The following is a 25,891-nucleotide window of genomic DNA, read 5'->3' as shown; positions in this document are numbered from 1 at the left end:
AATTTTGTCTTGCTGTAGCACAGAGCCACACATGTAGTAAATGCTTGAGAAAAAATTGGTTTTCTAAACAGAAAGTTGCCTAGTCTACAAAGCTATGGATCTGTCACATTGCAGTGGACTGATCTAATGAAATAACAGCCAGCATTTATAAAAGTTTTTTTTTGCAGATCAATGCCTTTTAAGAGGAATTAGGTGGTATTGCTCCCATTTTACAGATGAAGAAACCAAACCTGAAAGAGATGTTCACTCACGTGAGGTTAGATAGTTATTGAATCGAGACACCAAGATTTAAACTCAGCTTTTACCTGATCCCAAAGTCCCGAGTCTCTCTGATACATCACAAGGTGGCGAATAGACAGGAACCCTACCCTTGAGATCAATTCAGTTGTCTTGAAGATGATAGAAATAAACAGAAAACTAGCAGTAAGGGATATTAAGTGAAAAGAATGTGTGGAATTTTATAAGGCAGATTAGATAGCAAATAGATGACAAAGATAGTAAATACAGTTCAATTCAGAGAGAGAGAACATTACATAATCAGATCCGGAAGAGACAGGCTTTGGGAAATAGAAATTTCATAGTTGAAGAGAGGAATAACAGCAAGCTTTTCAGGTGAGAGGTATTGATGATAATTGGTTGTTAAACCAATTATTATTTGCTTTCAGAGCAAGAACTAATTTTTCTGGAAACATGGGACCCTCTGTCCCATTTTTGGTAGAGACACTTTCCCCCTTAAAAGCCACGCATGCGCGATGATGAATGGCATCTGGATTGGATTCTAGGGCTGGGAAGCATTAGGGGTGGGTGAGAGCTGTGTTAAAGCAAAGAGACTGAGCTGCTCAGAAAGCCCCGTTGTTGTCGCACATTTTTAATCATTAGCAACTAATTCCAATTAGAAAATGTGCAGATCTACATTGTCCAATCCAAACCAAACACCTGTTTGAGCTGTGGTTTTTTTTCTGTTTGCGACCTCTCTAGAAGAAAGACAACAACTGTAAAAAATGTCCGGTGTATTCTTCTCTTAAGCTGCTACGTAAGTGCTACTGTGTTCAGATTCCAAACCAAGCAGGAAGATGCCATTATATTATTTTGCTGACTATACATCCTAAAACAAAGACTGATTCAGCAGCTGGTCAAAATAGAAAGTATGCATTCAGAAAGGATAAATGTATTGATTATATTTTAGATTTTTTTTTTTTAACTTTGAGAGTGGCAGGTAGTGGGCACTTGGCTGCTAGCTTCTGCCCTTAGGCAGGGGTATGTGACATTAGATGAAATGACTTAACGCTATGGAGGGCTGAGAAACTGTGATTGCTTTGAGGGCATTACTGAAAGAGAGAGTGTTCCTGGAAATCTCTGATTTACTCAGGGGAGGGAGGGGAGGGAGTTCTCACTCCAGGTCACCCCGTTGGTGTAAGGCAGTGGTCCGCAAACTGCGGCCCCTTGAGTGTGGCTCTTCCACAAAATACCACGTGCGGGCGCGCACATACAGTGCGATTGAAACTTCATGGCCACACTCAAGGGGCCAAAGAGCCGCATGTGGCTCGCGAGCCGCAGTTTGCTGACCACTGGTGTAAGGTCTTCCCCGCTCCTCGCCCTGCTTGTCCACCTTGGTAGGAAGTCCCACTACCGAAGAACTTTTCTGGGTGATGGTGATCAGATATGGCTGTTTTCAAGAAGTTTAAAATCCTGTGAGGGGGAAAGATGGAGAAACAGAATGTGGTAAGACAGACACTTATCGGTGGAATGAGGGAAGGGTTACTTCCCACTGAGAGATTTCACTGAGTGATGAGTTGGACACTGGAGGGCCAGTGGGCTTGGTGGCAAGAGTGTGCCTGAGTCGTTTCCGTGTAAGTACAAGGACAGAGTTACAAAGGATTTTTAATACATCCCCCGCCCCCCGCTGAGAGCCAGGTCCTTAAAAACCTTTCAGGCACGAGAAATCTGTTGATGAACTTAAAACTAATGGGGAAACAGGGATACGTGAAACAGGGATAGTGCTGCAAGCAAAACTGTTTAATGAATATTTATTAAAGAAAGAAAGAAAACGGAGAACACAAAGTTGATTATGAGTGACATTTACCTCACCTTCTGCTGGTAATAGAGGATGTGCCACAATGAATGTCTAGTTACTTCTTACTGTTTTTCCGGAGATCACGCCCCTGCAGTGAAATACTTACAAGTGGTTTTGTTGTATTGCAGTCAATGCACGATTCCTATGCAAAGAGGCATTTCCCCCACTGTGTCAGGCTCCCCGTCCAAATGGTCAAAACCTTTTAGACTTTCAGACTGGGAGGGTGACCACTGAGGCCTGGATCTTCCTGTGGCTCAAGGGTAAAGTGGATAAATTTGGGATAAACTTTATATCACTTGCTTGGCATGACTGATTCGGAAGTTCTCAGATATCTCACCCCAATGCATAAGGTATTTAGCTTCTTGCCAAAGTATGCTATCAATTCCAGGTTTTTGTTTCTATGGCTTCCTTTTGCTTTCAAACGCGTCTCTGAAAAAACCACTTTCCTTGCCTGTTATCTGCCTTACAACCCCCTCCCCAGCTTAAAAAACAATCTGTTTAATGCCCAGTTTCTTATATTTTCTAGTTGTCCTTAACAGGAGGGATTAGTTGGCTCTCAAAAGTGTATTTGGAGCCTTGGCCAGTTTGGCTCAGTGGATAGAGCATCGGCTGCAGACTTAAGGGTCCCAGGTTTGATTCCAGTCAAGGGCATGTACCTCTGTGCAGGCTCCATCCCAGGCCCTGGTTGGGGAATGTGCAGGAGGCAACCAATTGATGTATCTCTCACATCGATGTTTCCACTCTCTCTATCAGTGGAAAAATATCCTTGGGTGAAGATTAACAACAACAAGAACAAAAATAAAAGTATATTTGGAAATAGATCAGTTTGAGTTGGGTTTTGGTTATTGGGAATTCTTGGTGGGAGAAAGTTTCCTGTGGTTGAGATGGGTCATGTTGTTAGTTATATGAAGATGAACAGCGATTGACAAGATTAGAAATGCAAATTACAGCCAGTCTATTGAGGAACTTAAATGTCACATACATGATGATGATGGTTGGTGATGATGATTATCATGATGGTGATGATGGGGATTCGGGGCTCTCAAGGATGTGGACAAAAACAAAAAACCAAACAAAACAAAACAACTTATAACTAAAGTAAAATTCAAACCAACTGAAGCAAAAAGGAATTTATCTGACTCATGTACCTGGGAATTCAGGCATGGCCGGATCCAGGGACATACATGCTATCTCAGCACTCTTACTTGATACCTTATCATCTTGACTTCCTCCTTCTGTAACATTAGAGAAAAAGTATATGGTCATTCATATTTCTGCTGTCACATCCTTTCAACAAAGGGAAGGGATGTTTTTACTTACAGTGTCCTTATCTCAGTCTCAGGGAAGGACCTTGATTAGTCCTGATTAGAGTCTTATGTCTACCTCAATGCAATCAATGTGTCTAGTGATACAGCATATTCTGGCCAGGATAGTTCACAGGCTCACCTTTCCCTATCAGAGGAAGCAAGTTTGATAGCAAGAGAATATTTTGGGCAATCAGAAACAGTAACTGCATCCATCTGCTAAACTGGCCGAAGGACTTTGGGTTTTGTTTGCTGGGCAGTGCAAAGTTATTAAGAATGAATGCAGAGTATTTCAACCGCTCTTTGAGAGTTCTGAAACATTTTAAAGAGTTGGAAGACTTTCACTATCTAAAATGTAGTTTTCAGATAATGTGAGGCATTCCTTCAATGGTATGTTTCTAATCTTGTTTCACTTCTATACCAGCTCTCTCATTCAATGATTATTACTTCTGGTCTATGCCTACTGCACAGACATCAGGGTGAGTGTGTATAGTGGTGACAGACACAACCTCTGGGTCTTCCACCATTCCTGTAACCATATGCCTGCAATTATATGATTTTTTGCATTGCTCTTTCTGAGAGGGCTTGAGTCCCATCTTGCAAACCAGAGATGCTATATTCTTTTGTCAGAATATTTGCACTATTCTTTTTTTAAATTTAGAATTCTATTCATATAACATATTTTCAAGGAAGTATATAAATCATTGCTTAATGAATTGTCAACTATGTTATCTCCTCCAAGAGATAGAATATTACCTATCCCTCAGAAAACACCTCATACGTCTTCCCTTCCCCCAGTAGTCACCACTAACCTGATTTCTGTCATCATATGTTTTCATTTTTGAAATATATAACATATATATGTATATATATGTGCACGCACACATATCACACACATATATACACTCTTTTTGTGGCTTATGTACAGCATTGATTGAAAAAATCATCAAACGATGAATTTCTTGTGATGTTGTGATGTGTAGCAGTAGTTTATTCATTTTATTACTCTATAGCAACCCACTCTATAATATTTCACAAACTGTTTATTCATCTGCTGTTAGTAGACATTTGGGATATTTTCAGTTTAGGGCTACTATGAATAATGTTGCTATAAACTTTTTTATATGTGATTTTAGTGCACATGTAAATGCATTTTTGTTTTGTATACACCTAAGACTGAATTGCTGAAACATGGAGTACATATATTCCACTTTAGTAGGTCCTTACAAAGAGTTTTCCTAAGTGGTATATCAATTTATACTGCTGTCATCAGTTTATGATTGTTTCAATTTTTCTACATACTTGTCAACACTTGGGATTGTCAAACTTTTGCATTTTAGCCATTATGGTGGGTGTGTAGTGGTGTTTCATGGTGGTTTCAATTTTTCCCTAGTAACTAATGGTGTTGTGCCTTTTTAATGTATTTTATTTTGGTCATTTTTCTTTAATCTTTTGTAGTCCCTATTCAATTTCATTGCCCAATAATCAATTGGGTTGTCTATCTTTTTCTTATTGATTTACTGTAGGAGTTTTCTTTTTAAAAACAAATATTTTTACCAGTTATGGGTATTTAAAGTATCTTTTCCTACTCTGTGGCTCTTGACATTTAATTCTCTTTCAATGAATAGGAGATCTTTCTTTTAATGTAATCCAATTTGTCAAATTCTTCCTTTATGCTTATTTTTTTTTTCTGTGCCTGCTTAAGAAATTTTTGCTTACCCTAAGGTCATGAAGCTGTTCTCCCAATTTTTTGGAAGCCCTCTTGTTTTGCATTTTACCTGAGGTTTTTATCTATGACATAAAGAGAGGATCCATATTTATTTTGTTTGTTTTTTTTTGCATGTATATCCAGTTAACCCAGCACTACTTATTGAAAAATCTCCTTTTATCCACCTCTTTGAAATGTCACCTTTGTTATAAATCAGACGGGATCATTTATATGTGGGTCTCTCTCTGCTTTCTAGCCCCTTTCATGGTTCAAGTTGTCTATTCTGATACCACACGGTCTTAATAAATATAGCTCAATAATAAGTCTTGATATCCAGAAGTGTATGCCCTCCAGCTATGTTCTTATTTAAGAATAGCTTGGTTATTCTTAGCCATTTGCACCACTATATAAATTTAAAATAATCTTTGATGAGATTTTGATTGGGAATGCATTAAATCTCTAGCCACAATTAATGTCTTTAAAATGTTGGTTATTTCAATTCATTAATATGCTATAGCCTTCCATTTATTTAGACCTTTTATTTCTGTTAGTGCTTTGTATTTCTCTATGTTCTAATGGTATTGTACACCTTTATTGAGATATAGTCTTAGTATTTGAAGTTATTTTATACATTATAAGTGATATCTTTTAAAAACGTCATTTTCCAGTTATTTATCGTAGATATGTACAAACAGTTTTTTAAAAAATATATTTTATTGATTTTTTTACAGAGAGGAAGGGAGAGGGATAGAGAGTTAGAAACATCGATGAGAGAAACATCGATCAGCTGCCTCCTGCACAGTCCCCACTGGGGATGTGCCCGCAACCAAGGTACCTGCCCTTGACCGGAATCAAACCTGGGACCCTTGAGTCCGCAGGCTGACGCTCTATCCACTGAGCCAAACCGGTTAGGGAACAATCGGTTTTTATATAGTGACCTTGTATCCAGTGATTTTTCTAAACACACTTCTTAATTCTAATAGCTCCGTGTAGATTATTATGGACTTTCCATGTATACAATCAAATTACTGGCAAAACAGTGTTTACTTTTTCTTTTGCAATCATTATGTCTTTTATTTAAGTGGTTTTTTTTGTTTGTTTGTTTGTTTTTTGGCCTATTGCCTTGGCTAAGACCTCTAATATGATGGTGAATAGAAGTGGTCATAGTGGGCATCCTTGTCTCATTTCTAATCTCAGTGGGAAAGTTTTCAAAGTGTGACTATTAAATATTATGGTTGTTGTGTTTTATACTATCTTTTATCAGATTAAGCAGTTCCTTTACATTCAAAATTTGCTAAGAATATTTTCATGCACACATGTTGAATTTGACTAAATGGTTAAGACAATAGTTGCATGGAATGTCTAGCTCATCTCCCCCATTCCCCTGCCCCTCCCCCGCCACCCCCCCCCCCCCCCCGCCCCGGTCCCAAATGTACTCATTACCTTGGGAGCTCTCTTTTTTTAAAATTTTATCAAGCCTTTCTAGTTCTTGAGGTTGTTCTGTTATACGTTAGACCCTCATTGTAGGAAGTGGTACATTCTAATTGTATGATGTTTGTCTACACCAGTGGTTCTCAACCTTCTGGCCCTTTAAATACAGTTCCTCATGTTGTGACCCAACCATAGAATTATTTTCGTTGCTACTTCATAACTGTCATGTTGCTACTGTTATGAATCGTCATGTAAATATCTGATATGCAGGATGGTCTTAGGCGGCCCCTGTGAAAGGGTCGTTCAACTGCCAAAGGGGTCGCGACCCACAGGTTGAGAACCGCTGGTCTACACGGTAACAAAAACCCCACAGAAACCTACTCAAAAACCTGTTATTTTCTGACTTGTATTGCTCCTGCCTGATGAGCTTTATGGGTATATCTTTCTTTTGTTACATCTGCTATCTCCAGCAGATGAAAAGGCTGCTCTTGCTGCTCCAAGTGCATGCATTATGGAGCATAGAGGAGATGCACTGATATTTAAATGCCTAGGTTGAGGGTTTTAAAAAGAGAGTGATTTTGCCTGTTCTTAAAAAAATGAAGAAAGAAAACAACAAAATTCTAAGGAACAAAACTGACATTCTTTTTTAAAAGAAGCCAAGAGGAGTGCCTTTCTTCTCGGATCCCCTGGGAACACGTCATCCTTTTTATCTCTTAGTCATCCCTGTCTTGTGTGTAAAAATTGGCAAAGCTCCTCTGTCACTCCTACTTCTTCTCTAGCAGTCATACATCCTTTCATATAAACCAAGAGGATGATAAAATGTTACTTCTGCAGTCCCTGGAGTCAGTAGTATTAGTAGTATTAGACACTATAACCTTAGCACCCATACTTATAAAGTGTAAGGTCTCTCATGTGAGAGGGGCGGCATTTAGGCTCTCAAGACCCAAATTCTGATGCTGGCTCTATTACTAACCAGCCAGATGACATTAGAATATAACTTGGTTTCTCCAGGCCTCAGTTTCATCCTCTGAAAAAATTAAACGATTGGGCTTGTTCAGGGAACATAAAACATGTATATTTTTAATATATGCTTTTATTTTCACAAAATCCTTTATGTAATAGTAAATATTTTGAGCTCTGCAGGCCATATGGTCTCTGTTGCAACTATATAACTCTGCTCTTGTAGCATAAAAGCAGCCATAGACAGTCAGTAGACAAATGGGAGTTTATTTATCAAACTTTATGGACACAGAAATTTGATATTTATAGTTTTCATGTGTTATAAAATATTCTTCTTCTTTCAACTTTTGTTGGCGATTTAAAAACTGGAAAGACCATTCTTAGCTCATAGATTATACAAAAACAGGCAGCCAGCTAGGTTTGTCCCCCAGGCCCTACTTTTCCAACCTTGAACTAGCTGATGGTCAAGGCTATTCTGGAACTCTGTGTTAGACATTGATATTGTAGTCTTTTAACGTATAGCATTTTTTTCTTTCCCTTGAGCATTGTTCAAAAGAGTCTTACTCCTTTCTCTTAGAATAATTAAGAATTAGACAATAAAAGACTGTATTTTTCCTTTGTTTATCTCCTCCTTGATGCTTGTTCTTTCTTTTTTGTAGACCCAAGTTTCTGACCTGTTTAATTTTCCTGTATCTGGAAAACTTCCTTTAGCATTTCTTGCTGAGCAAGTTTGCCAGTGAACTTGCTTGGTTTTTGTTTGTTGAGCTGTAAAGAGGGAAGGGGGACAGTTAGAGAAAGTCGTTATTTTTCCTTCACTTTGGAAGGATAATTTCATTAGATATAGAATTCTAGGTGTGTGGTGTTATTCTTTCAACATTGTAACTATTTCACTCCACTCTCTCATCTGCGTCATTTCTGTTGAGAAGCCCTCTATAATTGTTATCCTTGTTCCTTTATATGCTACGGTGTTTTTTCTTCTGGCTTCTTTCAAGATTTTCTCTGTCTTTGATTTTTCTGCACTTTGAATATAATATGCTTAGGTGTAGTGGTTTTTGCTCTTGCTTTTCAACCCTGTCTGGTGTTTTCTGATCTTCCTGGATCTGAGGTTTGGTGTATGTCATTAACTGGAAAGCTGTCACTCATTACTCCTTCGAATATTTCTTTTACTCCTTTTTCTTCTCCTCTTGGTGTTCCAATTACACTTATGTTACATCTTTTGCTATTGTACCACAGTTCTTGGATATGCTGTTCCATTTTTTTAAAAAAATTATTTTTCTCTCTCATTTGGGAAATTTCTATTGATCTTCATTGAAGTTCACTGATTCTTTCCTTGGCCATTTAGAGTCTACCAATGAGCAGTCTTAGTTTATTACAGTGTTTTTTTACTTTTAGCCTTTCTCTTTTTAAGGATTTAAAAAAATTCTGTTTCTCTGTTTTAATTACCACCTACTTTCCCCATTATAAGCTTTAACATATTTAGTCATAGTTATTTTGGATTCCCTTTCAGATAATTTCAACATCTGTGTCTTATCTGAGTCTGGTTCTGATGACTGCTTGAGAGCCAAACACAATGTGTGAGATATTAGGAGCTGAGACAGCTAGGCCGTTAGAGTGGGGTTTTATTTCATTTGGCTGAGGGTTGGGCTGTTTAATGTTTGCTGTAGCTGTAGATGCCAGAAGCTTCAGTTCCCCTGTTTTAGTCTCCTCTCTTGACTGTAGGTTTCCTAAGTACTCCTCAGAGTTTGTGTTTGAGAGGTCCTTTTGCTGTAACTCCCTGTTATTATACTAGAGCCCCATTGATGGGGTGGTAGGGTGAGGAGAGGAGAAATGCTCTCTAACCTTCCACCTAAGAGCAAATGTGGGACACCTTTTCGTTAGTAAGTGCCGCGACACTTCTTCTATGGTAATGGAAGGGAAGACGACTTACAGGATGATTTAGGTGAGGGTGTCCCAAGATGCGAGTCTTGCCCTCTGCTGGCTTCCATTTCTTCGGTGGAGTTTGAAGTGCCCTCATCAACTGAGACGGTGTGTAAAGTTTGAACAAGCAGGAGACATGAGGTAACCAATTCAGAAGAAGAGATCAAACTTGGTAGGAAAACGTTTTAGATCTGGTGGGAAGTATTTGTGCTCATGAATTAAAAATGCCACTAGTCAGCCTGGTTGTGTGATTTCCTCTTGACCTCTGCCTCAGCCCACCCCAAAGTGTTCCCTGCCTGGATGTGATCTTGGATATTCGGATATGGTGTGGATATTGTATGGTGGATACTCAGGTTCTGTCAGTATTGGGGATTTGCCAGGAAATATAACACAGAAAGGGGGAGGGGAGGGAGTTGAGGATATTTGCAAGGAAGCAATTGAGTGATTATAATCATGGAGCCAGTGAGAGAAGAAAAAACTAAAAAAGTTGTAGGTTGAATGTCTAAATAAGTTTGGAGAATGTTTGCAGTGAATGTAGAGTAGCTGAGCTGTAAAGAGGGAAGGTGAACAGAGTGGGCGACCTGAGTGGTCCAGGCACTGGTGATGATGAGGTTCAGCATGTAGCCGTGCGAGGCAGGGGCTGGGAGGAGGCATGGAGGAAAAGATTCAGGCGAGGAACTAAAAAGGATGGAGAAGCCAGCTTGTCAGTTAGGTCTTTGATTCTGATGTTACAGTCACCAAGGTTGACTAAGGGGTGGAGAACCGGAACCCAGTCTTCAGGAAATGAAAGGGCATAAGAGAGAGGGGGGACCCAGAAGTGAGGATGGGTAGATGGTGGCATAGCCTGAGGATCTGAGTGTCACAAGAACAAGGATTTGGGTAGGAAGATGGGGGTGGGGGGACATCATTTAAAACAGCAATGGACAACCAGGAGGATGCTTACCTTCCATCCTGGTCTTGATATGTGGAGTGAGGACAAGGGGCTACAGGGGGAAGCCAGGTTTCCATTAAAGTCACAGAAGGTCAAAGTTTAAAGAGAAGAGTTCAAAAGGCAGAAGAGTCAGTGGGGATTGGCAGGGTCCAGGACAGTGTGGAGTTCAGAGCCCCGGGAAGAGGAGATGCCTGGGTGGACCTGAGCTTCAAGTAGTGATGGTGTTACCAGGACTGGGGGGCACATCACATGGCCAAACACATCCTATTGTGTGAAGAATTTTCTACTCCCTCTCAGCTTAATTTTTAGGAGTACTGTTTAATAGAGGAAATGCAAAAATATTTTTCTTTATGAGCAGTTTTGGTAGATTAGTTTGTTTAGTCATGAAGCTGTGGCAAACCAGAGAGGGTTGTGTGTGTGTGTGTGTGTGTGTGTGTGTGTGTGTGTGTGTATGTATATATGTACTAGGGGCCCGGTGCATGAAATTCATGCACTGGGTGTGTGTGTGGGGGGGAGTGTCCCTCAGCCCAGCCTGCCCCCTCTCACATACTGGGAGCCCTCAGGCATTGACCCCAGCCCAGGCCTGACGCCTCTGACAGAGGCATCAGGCCTGGGCTGGGGGCAGAACCAGTGATAGGAGGAAATGAGGGTCCCCTGCTGGGCGGGAGAGCGGGTTGGGGGCGAGTCGCCCTGCCGGCCCACGTGATCGGGTCCCGGGCGACCGCTGGCACTCACGCCCCTTACCCGCTCTCGCGGGTTGGCGGCGTGAGTGCGGGTGGACACCGCAGCCGCCTCGCCGGCCCACGTCTGGGTCTACCGGCGGGATCAGGTCCCGGGCGACTGCTGGCACTCACACCCCCAACCCGCTCTCTGATGGCACTGTACCATCCTGCCTGCAATATGCAAATTAGCAGCCATCTTTTTTGGCGGTTAACTGCCATCTTAGTTGGCAGTTAATTTGCATATCTCACTGATTAGCCAATGAAAAAGGTATCGGTCGTACGCCCATTACCATTTTTCTCTTTTATTAGTATAGGATATGTGTGTGTGTATGTGTGTGTGTGTGTGTGGATATATATATATACATACATATATATCTTTTTTAGAATCTTTATTGTTGACAGTATTACATATGTTCCTATTTTCTACCATTGACCTCTCTCTCTCTCTCTCTCTCTATATATATATATATATATATAGAGAGAGAGAGATATGTTTCCCCCTATATATATGTCTTAAGATAGGATTGATATGGGTAAGTCAACTTCACTAAGACACAAGGAAGTAGACGGAGGGAACTACAAAGTGGTTGAGGACCTACTGTGTATCAGTTGTACTATGTGCAGTAGTATCTAGTACTAAGTACTTTATATATTGTATATAGGTGCTCAGGGTTTTATATTTAGCTATATACTTAAATTTCGTATAAATTTACACAGTTTTGTTTTAAATACTCTATATAGCTGATTTCACTGGAGACCAAGACTGACACATTGCAAGTCTGTGGGCATTGAGGTCAGCGCTGAGTTTGAATTTTAGTTTTCTGGCTGAAAAGCTGTGTTACTTTGGGCGAGTTCTCTATATTGTGGAGCCTCAATTCTCTCACCTGTAGAGTAGGAATAACAACCACTTGTTACAGTAGCTGTGAAGCTCTGCCTGAGTGATTCTGAGCAGCCAGGCTGAGAACCATGGAAGCAGGGTGATTAGTGTTGCATTTTCTGGATGAGGAAACCAAGTCTCAGAGGCTAAAGAAGCACAGTAGTTAGTGGCTCGTGCAAACAGCACTGAAGTGGCAAGGCCAGGATTGAGAGCCAGTTCTTCAATCCCAGGACCTGGTTTTATCCATCAGAGTGAGTTTTTGTCGGAATACAAGGGAAGTTAAAGGAGCCCAGCTCAGTACGGCTGTGACATGGGAAGGGATGGAGGGATCAGGTGAAGAGTAGGCAGGCTCCATGGAATCTAGGTCAATGGTTCCAAAGCTCGCCTGTGCTTCCAAATCACCTGGGGAACGTTTAAATCATAAATCTCTAGGGGCCACCCTAGACCAGTGGTCGGCAAACTGCGGCTTGTGAGCCACATGTGGCTCTTTGGCCCCTTGAGTGTGGCTCTTCCACAAAATACTGACTTCTGCGCATGGGCCATGAAGTTTTAATCGCACCGTACGTGCGCACCCGCATGTGGTATTTTGTGGAAGAGCCACACTCAAGGGGCCAAAGAGCCGCATGTGGCTCGCAAGCTGCAGTTTGCCGACCACTGCCTTAACCGACCAAATTAGAGTTTCTAGAACAGCCCTGGCTGGGAAATTCAGTTGGTTAGAGCATTGTTCTGATACACCAAGGTTGCAGGTTTAATTTCCAATCAGGGCATATACAAGAAGCAACCAATGAATGCATAACTAATTGATGTTTCTCTCTCTCTCTCATCAATTAATAATAATCTCTCTATATAAAAGCCTAAGCGACCGCTAAGACCAAACAACTGGAACGCCCAGTCAACCAGTCACTATGATGTGCACTGACCACCAGGGGCAGACACTCAACACAGGAGCTGCCCCCTGGTGATCAGTGCACTTCCACAGCCAACCTCCCACGGCTGGCCAACCTCCTGTAGTCCCTCCCCCCAGCCGGTCCCTCCCCCCAGCTAAGGCTCTGAGCACCAGAGAATCGCAGCAGCCTAACTGCAAAGATGTAAAGTAAGCACCACTGCCATCTTACCTCTGCCATCGCACCGCACTGCGCTGCTCACCCTTCTGCCCCTTCTAGCTTGGCCCAGTGCCTTTTGGGCTCCCAACTGCTGATTGGCTAGTGCTCCTACGGCAGTGTGCCACCATTGGCCGAAGTCAGCTACCTATCATGCTTGGGGGTGGAGCCCCGAGAAAATGTGCAGCTGAGGTAGGAGAGACGATCTGTCTGTCTGTCAGCAACTCCGCCCCAGGGAGAGTGAGGTGGCCCGAGTGCAGGCAGCAAAGTAGAGCTGTGTTTTCACCTCAAAGCATAGCTGGTGTTCAGGCCATTTTGGGGCACTCTGTCTGTGGTATTTGCTTGCCAGCTACCTCAGCACATCTACATAACGAGATAGGGGCTGGCCGGCCAACCTCCCGAGGTCCCTACCCCTGGCTGGTCCCTCCCCGCTGGCCAGCCAGCCAACCTCCCATGGTCCCTCCCCCTGGCTGGCCAACCTCCCACGGTCCCTCCTCCTCCTCCTGCCCCCCCCCCCCCCACCAACCGGCAGGCCTGATCACTGGGACCGATCAGGACTGGGTGAGATGGTCCTGATCGGCCCTGATCACTGGCCAGGCCTAGGGACCCCACCTGTGCACAAATTTCATGCACTGGGCCTCTAGTAGTAATAAAAGATTTTCTGGAGCATGGGAATCAGGAACATGTGTCTTTAGAATCTCCCCCAGGTGATTTTGAGCCTGTTAGTCAGGTTCAGGTCCTTGATCAGCTTTTGGGAACCATGGAATTCTAACTGAAGACCCGAAGTGATTAAGCAATTATATCTCAGTAAAATACTGGGTACCTGGCATTGCCATCAAAATTGGCCCCTGGGCATTGAGCTCTGTCACCTTGTTTCAGATCTTTAGTGATTACCTGAAACAGACACTCGATCTGTCGTTGATCATCTGAGGCTGGAGCATATAGGAAATGTCAGGTTGGCAGATTCTGCTATAACAGGAAGAGTTATTTGTTCTTTATAGCTGTTTTCTTCCTTCTTTCCCCTTGAGGTTCCTGCCCACTCAGTCAGATTAAAACTATATAAACAAGCTTGCACTACTGAGCTAGCACACGTCTTGTAAATTTTTTTTTTCTGAAGAGCTTAACATTGCCTATGTCAGGAAAAAATCCATTGGGTTTTAATGGGTTGAGGCAAACAATATGAATTTGATATAACATGGAGGAGAGGCAGTAACATCAGCAGGACTCTTATTTGGCAGCATAAATGTTCAGACTATATCACAGCCAGATGTGATTACCTGTCCTACAAGACATTTTCCTGCGTGGAGTTGTGAGGCCTGGGCACTAAGAGCGGCAGGAGTGACATCTTCAGGCTTTCAGCTGCATGTGACCATGATTTTCGTGGCATTGTGGTGTAATTGTAGAGGTCCACCCCGGCTTCCTGTCCTGTGCACCCAGGCAGAATACGTGAGGATGGGGGAAGGGCTTCTCCAGTCCTTCTGGTGCAGGTGGCCTGGGGATTTCATTTGGCTAAACACTGGCACAGAGCAAGACTGCTAGTCACTTGCTACCTTCCTTTTTATTTTTTTGCTAAGCAATTTACATGACTTATTTTATTCTTCAAAAGCAACCCTGCAGAGTAGAAGGTTCTCATCTTCCAGGTGAAGAGCTGGAAGTTGAGGATGGGGGAGCCAATTGCCAAAGGCCCACAGCAGCCTTGGTGTGACCAGAGCTGAGATGCAGTTCATGGTCTGACTGCAAAGCCCATTGCTTTTCCACATCCTTGGGTCTTGCCTACCTGCTCTGCCCGGCATTGTTATCGGCTGGACTCTGAGCTTAGCTTGCTCCAGAGAAGCTGCCATTACAAAGGAAAACAGCTGGCATTTGTCATAACTAAGAGCTACAAATGCAATATAAATTTGGAGTAAATTGCAGTTCCAACTTTCAAAAGATTTGCTAATCAGAGCTTGAGTCAGAGATGCTCAATTGTTCTGTTATTCAAAGGGGCTCTCCTCACTATACTTCCCACCCTCCCACATGTCTTTCATGGATTCAGAAGTGGGTTCCTGAGTTCAGGGCTGATCCATATCCATGTCCCCTGGGGAAAGTCATGTGTGATTCCATACATAGGGCTTTGTAGATAAAGAGCCCTCTCTGTTGGGCAGTTTTAATGGCTTGCCATCTAGGGGAGTGTTCCCGAAGGAGTTCACTGCATCTTGGCAGAGTCTTATCAGTTCCATTATTCATTCAAAAATATTTGAGTACCAACTCTGTGCCAGGCCCTATTCTGTTCTAGATGCCAGGGATATAGGGTGAACCCCATTGACAGAGACTCCACTCAGTAGAACTGGCTTTCTCGTAGAGGAGCCCTCTGATAAACAAGGAAACAAAGTCATGACTCCAGATAGGTGAGAATCCCTGTTATTTCACTCTCCACATTTGGCTGTCCTCCCACTTACTCTCCTTGAGATCACATCATCTTCACGTGTTCTTTCTCTCCTTGCGCGTCTATACTGCTGGGTCTTTAGATGTCCATGCCTATGTCATCACCTGGTTCGAGTGTCCTCTTCTGCCTTCCCTCGACTCCCGCTCATCCTGCTCTGACCTCGGTGGCCACCTCCTCCTGCTCTGTTATAACGGAACACCCACACATTACAATGTCCTGCTTTTGTGGACATGTCTGTCTCCCCTGCTGGACTCTGAACACTGTAATGAGAGCACTTGTATCTGATTTATCTTTCTCTCTCCAGGGCCTAGCACCAATCCTTGGGAGTGGATGCTCAGTGTTTGCTCCAAGACTAATGTTGTCTTGTGGCACCTAGTGGTGGGCGGTGGTATTATAGGAATTGCTTCAGGGGGAGGCATGCGAAGGCTGGGAAGGAAAGCGTACCCCCAGTTCTGTGGTTTTTGAGAAGCTCGGCAGGAGCACTGTCACTAATAGAGGAGTTGGGCTAGCATATAGGCAGTGGTGATGGAAGAGAGGTAGCGTGGAACATTCTGGTGAGTCTTTGAAGGAAATTTAGAAATTGGAAGTTCTGAGTTCTAGGTCAGAACTGGAGGGAATACTAAGGATGCTGGGTTTGCTAGCCAATGTCCAGTTGGGGTGCAGAGAATCTGTGGCTTAACCTGGTTCCAACAGCTAGTTAGTTGCAGACTAGGTAGAGGAACCAGGCATCCCAGTTCAGAAGGCTTTCCGCTGTGCCGGGACAGGTTTGTGACAGATGAGGAAACAAAGGCACAGAGAGGTAAAGTAACTTGCCCCAGATCACACAGCTAGTAAGTGGTGGAGCCTGGACCCAGACATAGATCCGTCTGATGGCATAGGCCAGCTTGTAACCACGAAACTATCTTGTGTCTTCTTGGAGAGTCTATTGCAGCGGTTCTCAACCTGTGGGTCACGACCCCTTTGGGGGTCGAACGACCCTTTCACAGGGGTCGCCTAAGACCATCGGAAAACACATATATAATTACATATGGTTTTTGTGATTAATCACTATGCTTTAATTATGTTCAATTTGTAACAATGAAATTGGGGGTCACCACAACATGAGGAACTGTATTAAAGGGTCACGGCATTAGGAAGGTTGAGAACCACTGGACTCTATTGAAATGTAGTTGTGTTTTCAGAAAAACATTCACATTCTTCAAATATTAAAATTCAAAGTCCCTGAATAATTTATTACGTGTATACTGGTATACATGTAGTATATGTAAATAACATGAAGAAGGTTTTGTTTTCCTCTACCACTAAACTTAAAATATTCCTATTTCTATTGTACTTCACTTAAAAATAAATATTTTATACCATATTGTAATGAGTGAGAATCTATTCCTTTAATTTCATGAACACCAGCTTTATAGTCAGTGAATTTAGCAGAACATCCTTACCTATGCGGGTTTTGCACTCAGCTCTCTCTAACAACTGTTGACATAGGGACTCTCATGTATTTCAGAGGTGATATTTTATAGACACAGAAAAGGTAAATGACTAGCTTGAGTTTCAAAATGAGTTGATGGAAGAATCAAAATAGAAGCCCTTCTATGACATTACTAGACTCACTGGAATTCCTAACCACATTTACTTAGCAGTCCAGGTCCTGGGACATCAGCCTGCTTTAACACAGAGAAATGTTTCTGTCGGGGGGCAGGGAAGAGAGTCAGGGAAAGGCAAAGGGAAGACTGACATGGTTATTTCTAGGTCATTTCCAACCTTACTGTTATAACACAGTTTTCTAGGTGGAAGATAATATACTCATTAAAGTGAAAGTGTTCATTTTAAAATAAAGCAGTAGGAGCCCCAAATGGCTCTGTTACTTAGACAAATGAGCATACATAAACGGACTCAGATTTTGTTTTTCATGCTCAGTCATATTCTGTATTAAGGCAAATAAGTAGTTATTTATAAATAATAAACAGTGTGTTGTTCACTTAACTTTCAAAGCTACTGATTAGAATAATAATCAGTGTTTCCATGTAGTACTATATTCATAGAAATACTGATATTGCAGTGGATAGAGATTTTAGAATGATGCTCTTTATCTCTTCATGTAATCTAGCTTTTAAAATGCATCCTAATTCATAAATGATGAAGAAAGCAATTAACATTATTCAAATGGGATATCTTGGGTAATTAAATTCTTAGCATAAATTACAAATTCCTGTCTCTTCTCCATTTTTTGCCCAAGTTTATTTTTATTGAATGACCTTTGGTACCAACTTATCTACACTAACAAAAGAGAAACATGCAAATTGGTGTCACTCTGCTGTGCCCACCAGCCAATCAGGATGAGTATGCAAATTAACCCAACAAAGATGGTGGCTAATTTGCATATGCAGGTGAGGAGTGAAGACTGAAGACTGAAGACCACTGAAGACTGAAGAGGCTTGCCTTCTCTGCTGTGGCCAGAGTGAAGGCCTGGGTCCCGGGTGCCGGAGGAAAACCGGTGCTGGCAGCCGGGGGAAGGAAGGCCTATTGCATGAATTTCTTTGTGCAACAGGCCTCTAGTTTTATAATAAAATGTTTCCTGAGGTGTTTTTTCTTTTAAGTTGTAATGGCCTTTTCTGTCGAGCATGCTATTTATAAAAGTTTCTTTGATGAAAAGCTTATGAATTTTGTGCAAATAACCCAGGCAGGCTCTTAGATCAGAGATAACATTTGTATAGGACTTTTTTGGCTTTATGGGATACTTTTACACTCATTTATTTGACCCTTACCTGTGAGTAGTCAGTGGAAGTCACATTTTACTGATGAGAGCAAAGTAGAGGAAGGTGCCTTGGCATGGTTCTAGCTACACAGTAGATGTTAAACGTGTACATTTTAAAAGAAAATTAACAGCCCTAGCTGGTGTGGCTCAGTAGATAGAGTGTTGACTTGTGGACTGAAGGGTCCCAGGTTCAATTCCAGCCAGGGGCACCTGCCTGGTTGCGGGCTCGATCCCCAGTGTGTGGCAGCCGATCCATGATTCTCTCTCATCATTGATATTTCTGTCTCTCTCTCCTTCTCCCTTCCTCTCTGAACTCAATAAAAATATATATATAAAAAAGAAAATTAACAAAGGAACCCAACACCCAACAGGTTATTTGATTTGCTCAAGGTCACCCAGCAAATACAACTTTATGCCAAGAACTGAACTTGCTTCTTTACTCAAAAAGTCCCTATGTTGTCCTTGTCTCACTGCTATCTTCTCAGATGTTTTGAAAGGTCAAATTAAAAACATTCATTTTTCTTAATTGAGGTGAAATTCACAAATGCATGAGTTCTTATTTTAAATTGTGATAGTCTCTCTTCTGTCATCACTGTCTTTTTCACAGCCCATTTCCTGTATTCATAACAGTGCTCATAAAATTAAACATTTTAAAGCATACATTTCAGAGGCACTTAGTATATTCACAGTTTTCTGCAGCCATCAGCTCTATCTAGTTGAAAACTGTTTTTATCATCTCCAGAGGAGACCCCACTTCCGTTAAGCAGTCACCCCAATCTCTCCTCTCTACAGCTGCTGGTATCTACCAATCTGCTTTCTGTTTCTATAGATTTCTCTATTATATATACTTTGTGTCAATGGACTCCTACAATATGTCACTGTCTTAGTCCGGTCAGGCTGCTGTAATAGAATGCCATTGACTGGATAGCTGGTAAACAACAGAAATTCATTTCTCACAGTTCTAGAGACTGGAAAGTCCAAGATCAAAACTTGGGGCAGATTTGGTGTCTTATGAGGACCTGTTTCCTGGTTCATAACAGAGCTCTCTGGAACCTCTTTTACCAGGGCACTCATCACTTTCCAAAGGTTCTACCTCCTAATACTATTACATTGGGGATTAGGATTTCAACATGTGAATTTTGAGGGAACACAAACATTCAGTCAATTGCAGTGACCTTTTGTATCTAGCTCCTTTCATTTAGCATGATGCTTTCAAGATTAATCTGTGTTGTAGCATGTGTCAGTGCTTTATTACTTTTTATGTCTGAATTCTATTCCATTGTAGAGATAGGCCATATTTCATTTATCCATTCACCAGTTGATGGACATTGAGTTATTTCCATTGAGTATTTTGGCAATAGTGCTGCTATGAGCATTCATGTTTGAGTGTTTGTTTGAATACCTGTTTTCAGTTCTTAGCAATGGAATTGTCAGGTTATATGCAATTCTATGTTTAATTTTTGAGGAACCACCAAGTGTTTTCCATTTCCTATCAGTAATGTACAAGGGTACCAATTTACCCACGTCCTTTTCAATGCTTGTTATTTGAGGGTTTGTTTTTATTATTGTAACCGTCCTACTGGGTATGAAGCAGTATCTCCTTGTGGGTTTGATTTGCATTTCCCTGATAAAATATTCATGTTTTAATGCATAGAATTAATCATAGAATTAACTTTGGTAAAAAAAAAATCAACATCAAAATGAGTAGTTTCATTCATCTTCAGGAGATGGCATATGATTACCCCTGAGGTGCACAGTTCTGGGCTGAAAAATAAAGAATATATTGCTTTGGAATTAGAAGGATGTATGTGGACAATAAGTCAACAATCATGTAATTTCTTACACCATGTTTTGTTTTCATGCCACCTGCCCAAAGATACATAGTTATTTGCATTGCAAAGCTCTCTTTATATACTAGTAATTCTTGCATGTCTTAATGACCTGTTAATTTATTTTTGCAGCGTGAGTGAAGACATCCAGGATGGCTCAGGGATCCGGGGAGCAAAGAGCAGTGGCAACTGCTGACCCAGAGGACAGTTCTCCAAATATGATAGTCTACCGCAAAGTAAGGCATCTGGTTAAATGCTGTGATGCTGGCTGTGTTGTGTGTGTGTTTGTGTTCTGTGTGGGGTTGACCGATGGTTGACAGCTCAACAAATGTTTTCTACCTGGACTGCCTCGACTGATAAAAGAATATCATTCACTTCTCATATCTGATTCTCCAATTCTAAAATTCAAGGCAGTTAGATTTTGTCATACTTGGTATTGAATACTTGGGAAAATATTATGTGATTTTGTTTTCTTTAAACTCAAAGATCACCTATGTAATACAGATGGAGACATATTCTCCTTAGGTGTAAAAGCCTTACTGTAACATTGATTACATGAATGTTCTTCGGACCAATAGTATGTATAAGAACTGGTGTAGGTGCTATGGGAAACACAGATATATTAGATGTTTACAGTTGGTGAGAGATATACAAGTAACTGTAATAGAGTCTATGCATTCATTTCCAAAAGAGAAGTGTAGGTGTATTGTTATATAATTGCAGAGGAGGGGAGATTACTCCAGCCTCAGAGGTCAGGGATGGGTTGTGAAGAAATGGTCTTTGAACTCAATTTTAAAGGATGGGTAAGAGTGCTTATTTGGCAAGAAGGTCATTCCAGATGGTGAGATGTGCTCTGCAAAGGCAAAGAGCTGGAGAAAGGGAATAGCCACCAGAATCAGTTTGGGCATAGGATGAATTACTAGACGTAAACCGAGGTACGATTTGGGGAAGACAGGCTGGATGGAGCCAGATTTTTAGCATGTGGAATCATAGGCAGTTTAATCATGGGAAACTCGTGTGCCGGGAGTTGTAAATCAGCATCTGTTGGGGATTATGAATCTTGCCCCCATGAGGCAAATGCATTGTTATCAGGGGAGATTGCAGGCTCCGGAGGGTTGTTTCTGTGTCTGTGAGACAGGTAAGGAGGACGCTAATCCAGCAGGGGACATGCCCTTCAGAGCTGAGCAGGACTGAGCAGAGGCTTTAAAGAGTCAGAATTAAAAATGACTTGGAAACGAAATGAATATGGAGTTAGGAGGTGAATAGAGAATCAGAGATGACTGGGGTTTTTGACCTTGGGTTATAGAAAGACATTGATGTTATTAATTCAGATAGAGACATTTGGAAGGGTACATTTTGAAGGAAGGAATGATAGCACATAACTTATTTGTGTGCATACTGAATTTAAGGAAATAACTGCTTATATACCTTTTTAATGTTTGTTTGTGACAATTTAACCTAACTATATTACATTTTAAGACAAAGGAGTTAATGTTCATTCATTTCACTAAATATTTGACTTGTCTGCTGGGTTCTGTGTATTCCATAAGACTCTGTGTTTGATCTCTGGTCATCATATGGGCAGTGTTGAACTAGATATTTCTGGATGATCAGTATGGTGAATTTCTCTCTTTTCTGAGTAAAAAATAGAACTCTCAAACTGTTCCTGCTCCCAGCCTCAAGTTCCTTATTTCTTTGCTTTGCAAGAGGCTGCTTTGATGACCTGTTTCTAAGAGAGATGCTTATTAAAGTTGTGTTAAAAAAAATAGTTTAACCGGGCTAGCCAATCAGCCATATTAATAATGGAAATACTTTTATTCATCATTACCTTCTTAACCACCCCAAACAGAGAGACCCTATGCCAGGCTTGCAGGAACATGGCGTTTGGAGTCAGACCTGGGTTAAGGTTGAAACTTCGCCACTTCTTAGAGGTGTGACCTTGAGTCACTTTTGTAATTTCTGTGAACTTCAGTTTCTTCATTTATACAAAGAAGAAAGATAACTTGGGAAGAAGGATAGTACCTAGTGGGGTTATTGTGAAGATTCATTTAAATAGTAAATAAGGCGTCTGACATCCTGCTTGGCCTGGAGGTGGTCCATAACGAATGCTTCTTTTTCTTTTAGCTTTAGGTCTTTTTAAAGAGAGTAACACTGGAGAGGAAATAATTTATAAAATGTGTAAATGTTGATGCTGTTAGTAAATTGACTAATGTACGTTCATGCAGTGAGTTGCTTTTTTAAGACACAAGAAAACATTACAAATATATTCAGTTTATTTAAGAGATTGCTAATCAATGGATTATTAAACGTTAATAGGAAATGTAAAGGTCATGCCATTCAAACACCTTTCCCCTGGAATGTTTGCTGTTACGTGGAAGTGAAAACTGTCTATAAGTTTGTGGGAACTTAGTTTTTATTTTGTATGCAGTAGTAGGGGACTTTTTTTGTTGTTGCTTTGTTTAATTTAGAAACAAAATTGTTAATTGCTGTAGTTCTTTAAAGAAATGACCACTAGTCATTAGTTTTCTATCTTGGAAATATACCTTGCTTCCTCATGACACACTCGTGGGTGAAAAGTATGTATGTGTTCATGTTATTTGATATATTAGTCAATTGCTATAAAAGGGGTATTGGATCTGTTCAATCTGTTAGAAAGAAGATACACTTATTGCCAGTGTGGGTCCAGGATCTGGAATCATTTAAACTTAGTTAAGTTAAGCCATGGTTGTGTTGGAAACATGGGCTATTCATCTAGTTCTCTTCTCTCAGTGCTGTAGACTGTTGGCTATGGCCAACACTTACCTACCGCAGGACGCTCACTTCAAGGTGTAGCAAAAGACTGACCCCTGAAACCAAGGTCAATTCAAACATTTCCTATGGACGTCCTCCGTATAATAACTTATTCAAGGTGGTAGCTATAAAACCAGACCTTTACGTAAAGGTCTACAACAAAAATTACATTTAAAAAACTGTGCAAACAGTGCTTTCATGTTGTTTTCTTCCCCTTGTTTGTTGTCTCTTCTTCTTGTCAGACATTTCCAGTGTGAAATTTTTGCTTGGATTGTGTTGTGTTGATTCAGATGCTGACATTTAAAAAGCCAAGTCTAGAGAAGTGGAGCTTTTGGGTAAACTTCCGAGTAATAAGCAGGATGATTATGGCCATAATGTTGTTGTGACTTTTAAATGCCATTTGGGATGGTGACCTTCTGACACATGAGTAATGATGGGTGGGTTCCTTAAGCTCACACATTTCAGAATACTCTTCGTTTTCTTTTCATGTTTTCTAGGTCATTAACCATAAGAAGTTGTACTTTTCCAAGGCATGATTTATATATTGACTTAAACAGACTTTCTAATTTAGTTTTTCATTCTTCATATTCACATTTTGGATTAAAGGTGTGAATGAAAAATGTATTGGTGCCATTAAAAATCTATTTAAAAGAAAAGCTTAATTATTCATTAAGCCGCCTGGACCTGTTAACCTTTTTTATATCCCTGAGCCCAAAAGATCCTGGGTCATTGAATTGCCCAATGCAGTGATGATATTTGAACCTATATTAGATCATTTATACAAATTATAAAAATGTGGATCCTTAAAGGACCCTCTCCCACGCCCCAAGATAGGTCTGAGTTAGGTCCTAGGAATCTGAGTTTTAAAATGTTGGAGCTACCTCAAAAAATTAAAAAATGGAACTGCCTTATGACTCAGCAATTCCCTTCTGGGAATATATCTGAAGAAACTAAAAACACTAATTCAAAAGAGTATATGCACCCCTGTGTTCATTGCAGAGTTATTTACAATAGCGAAAATTTTAAAACAGACCAAGTGCCCCTCAGTAGATGAGTGGATAAAAAAGATGTGGTACATTTACACTATGTTGTAAAAAACAAAGATCTCTTACCCTTTGAGACAGCATCGAGGGACCTGGAGAGTATCATACTAAGCAAAATAAGCCAGTCAGAGAAAGACGAGTATCACATGATCTCACTTACATGTGAAATCTAATGAATAAAATAAACTGATGAGTAAAATAGATCCAGAGACATAGAAGCATGGAACAGACTGACAAATCTCAGAGGGAAAGAGGGGTGTGGGAAGAGATTAACCGAAGAATTTATGTAATGCATACATGCATAACCCATGGACAAAGACAATAGTGTGGTGAAGGCTTGGGGGTGGGGTGGGGTGGACAGGTGCAGGGTAGAGGGGGTTAATGGGGGGAAAAGGGTGACATCTGTAATACTTTCAACAATAGAAATAAATGTAAAAATAATAAAAAAAATTTTTTAAAGGGAGAAAAAATTTTAGTTGTAATAATTTAACATTCAATAGTTAAAGTATCTTCTTGGTGCTATCACATTTGGTTTACTAATAACATTTAAGATATTCGTTCAGTTATCCTTCTGCAGTACCGATTGTATGGTAGAGAGTAGCAGCAACGTTCAACTAGCGGCACTGGATATTGTCAGTAATATATCGTGTCACAAATGACTTAGGAGGTTTAGAGGAAGAAGAAAAAGCCAGTTTCTTGTGTATCAAAGGGGTTGTTAAATAGCATACCACTGCTAGCTTCTGGTTATTAATTCCTTGTCTTCTAGAATCTGGGTCTCACCTTAGTGTTGCTCTGACATCACAAGGTCACTTCCCCTAATGATCTAGGACCCTTGAAGTCCTGGACAGAGATTGGGTTAGGCATAATTCCAGAAAGTATATGTGGCACTATTTTAGTTACAGAGGCAGCAGCATGCACCCTAGCCTGGAAGAGGCAGGGGTGGGGAGAAAGCAGAGAATGGGGCATTATTCTGGAATTCATAGAAGGCACTTGTAGAGGCCAGCACAAGCAAGTCAGGGAACCTGCAGACCCAGGCAGGATGAAAATGAGAAACTCATTAGCAAATCTATATTGAGTGTCATTTGTCAGTCAGACACTGTTAGATGCTAGGAATGCAAGATGGGTGCTATTCTCTGAATGAACCCATGGGCCAGTGGGGCAGAGATGGGTACTTAGACAGTTGCAGTACTTGTAAAGACCAGAATTGTAAAAGTCTGGGAGGAGATAGAAGGGTGATGAGTCCATACCAGGAGAGAGAATGGTGATGTCATGGAAGACATCCAGAGGCTTTGGCACCTGCTTTAATTCTTGAAATATAATTAGAATTAACCTGACAGACAAGGGGAGAAGAACTGAAGGAGGCAGGAGGACCAGCACAGGTAGAGGGACAGAGCTGTGATGTGGTATGCTGAGTTCTAGAAGCTTCAAGTGGCTGTTTTCATGGAACTGGGTTTCTGTGATGAAGGGATGAGAAATAGCTCTGGATGGGCAGCTTAGGGTCAGATCATGAAAACCTTGTACATCAGGCAAAGAGCTTGGATGTTGTACAGATATCTCCCCTCTGTGCCTCCACACCCGTGCTCAGCCCCTCTATGCGCTGTTTGCATGTGGACATGTACCGGGCTTCTGCGACCTCTGACTTTCAGTTGAATTGGGCCAGTAGAAGCCTGGGGAGAGATAGGAAGGAGGAAAAGGCAAAGTTGGGGTATTTCTCCCCCTGGCTCCCTCTCCACAAAGTCTTGCACTGGCTGTGTCCCTTGACTGAAGGTTATTGCCCCTCTCAAGGTAGAATGCTCTCCTCTTCTGGGTCCCGATACCCCCTTTCTCTACTTGTCCTCGTGGTCCTTGGGGTGGCTCTAGTTTGTATTAGTAATCTATCTATCGGCAAACAATTTACCCCCCCCCCCAAACTCAACGGCTTGCATACATTTATGTGTCCTGGTTTCTGTGGGGGCAGTAATCCTAGTGCACATTAGGTGGGCCCTCTGGTTCAAGGTCTCTCACAAGGCCAGTCAAGATGTG

General features: G+C 41.3%; 1 protein-coding gene across 12 annotated transcripts in view; it reads left to right on the top strand.

Moving 5' to 3' along the window:
* The window catches only part of RGS6 (regulator of G protein signaling 6), a 483,467-nt gene that overhangs the window by 6,557 nt on the left and 451,019 nt on the right, over positions 1-25,891 (top strand). For all 12 annotated transcript variants that reach the window (XM_059691684.1, XM_059691693.1, XM_059691692.1 and 9 more), the window contains exon 2: positions 20,169-20,272. In XM_059691684.1, the coding sequence (XP_059547667.1) occupies positions 20,189-20,272 (84 nt within the window). In that variant the 5' untranslated portion in view covers positions 20,169-20,188. The remainder of the gene's footprint in view (positions 1-20,168; positions 20,273-25,891) is intronic.

This window comes from Myotis daubentonii, chromosome 1 (genome assembly GCF_963259705.1).
Source record: "Myotis daubentonii chromosome 1, mMyoDau2.1, whole genome shotgun sequence".
Lineage (NCBI taxonomy): Eukaryota > Metazoa > Chordata > Mammalia > Chiroptera > Vespertilionidae > Myotis > Myotis daubentonii.
The sequence above is the reverse complement of the archived record's forward strand: the minus strand, read 5'-3'. Positions and strand labels throughout refer to the sequence as shown.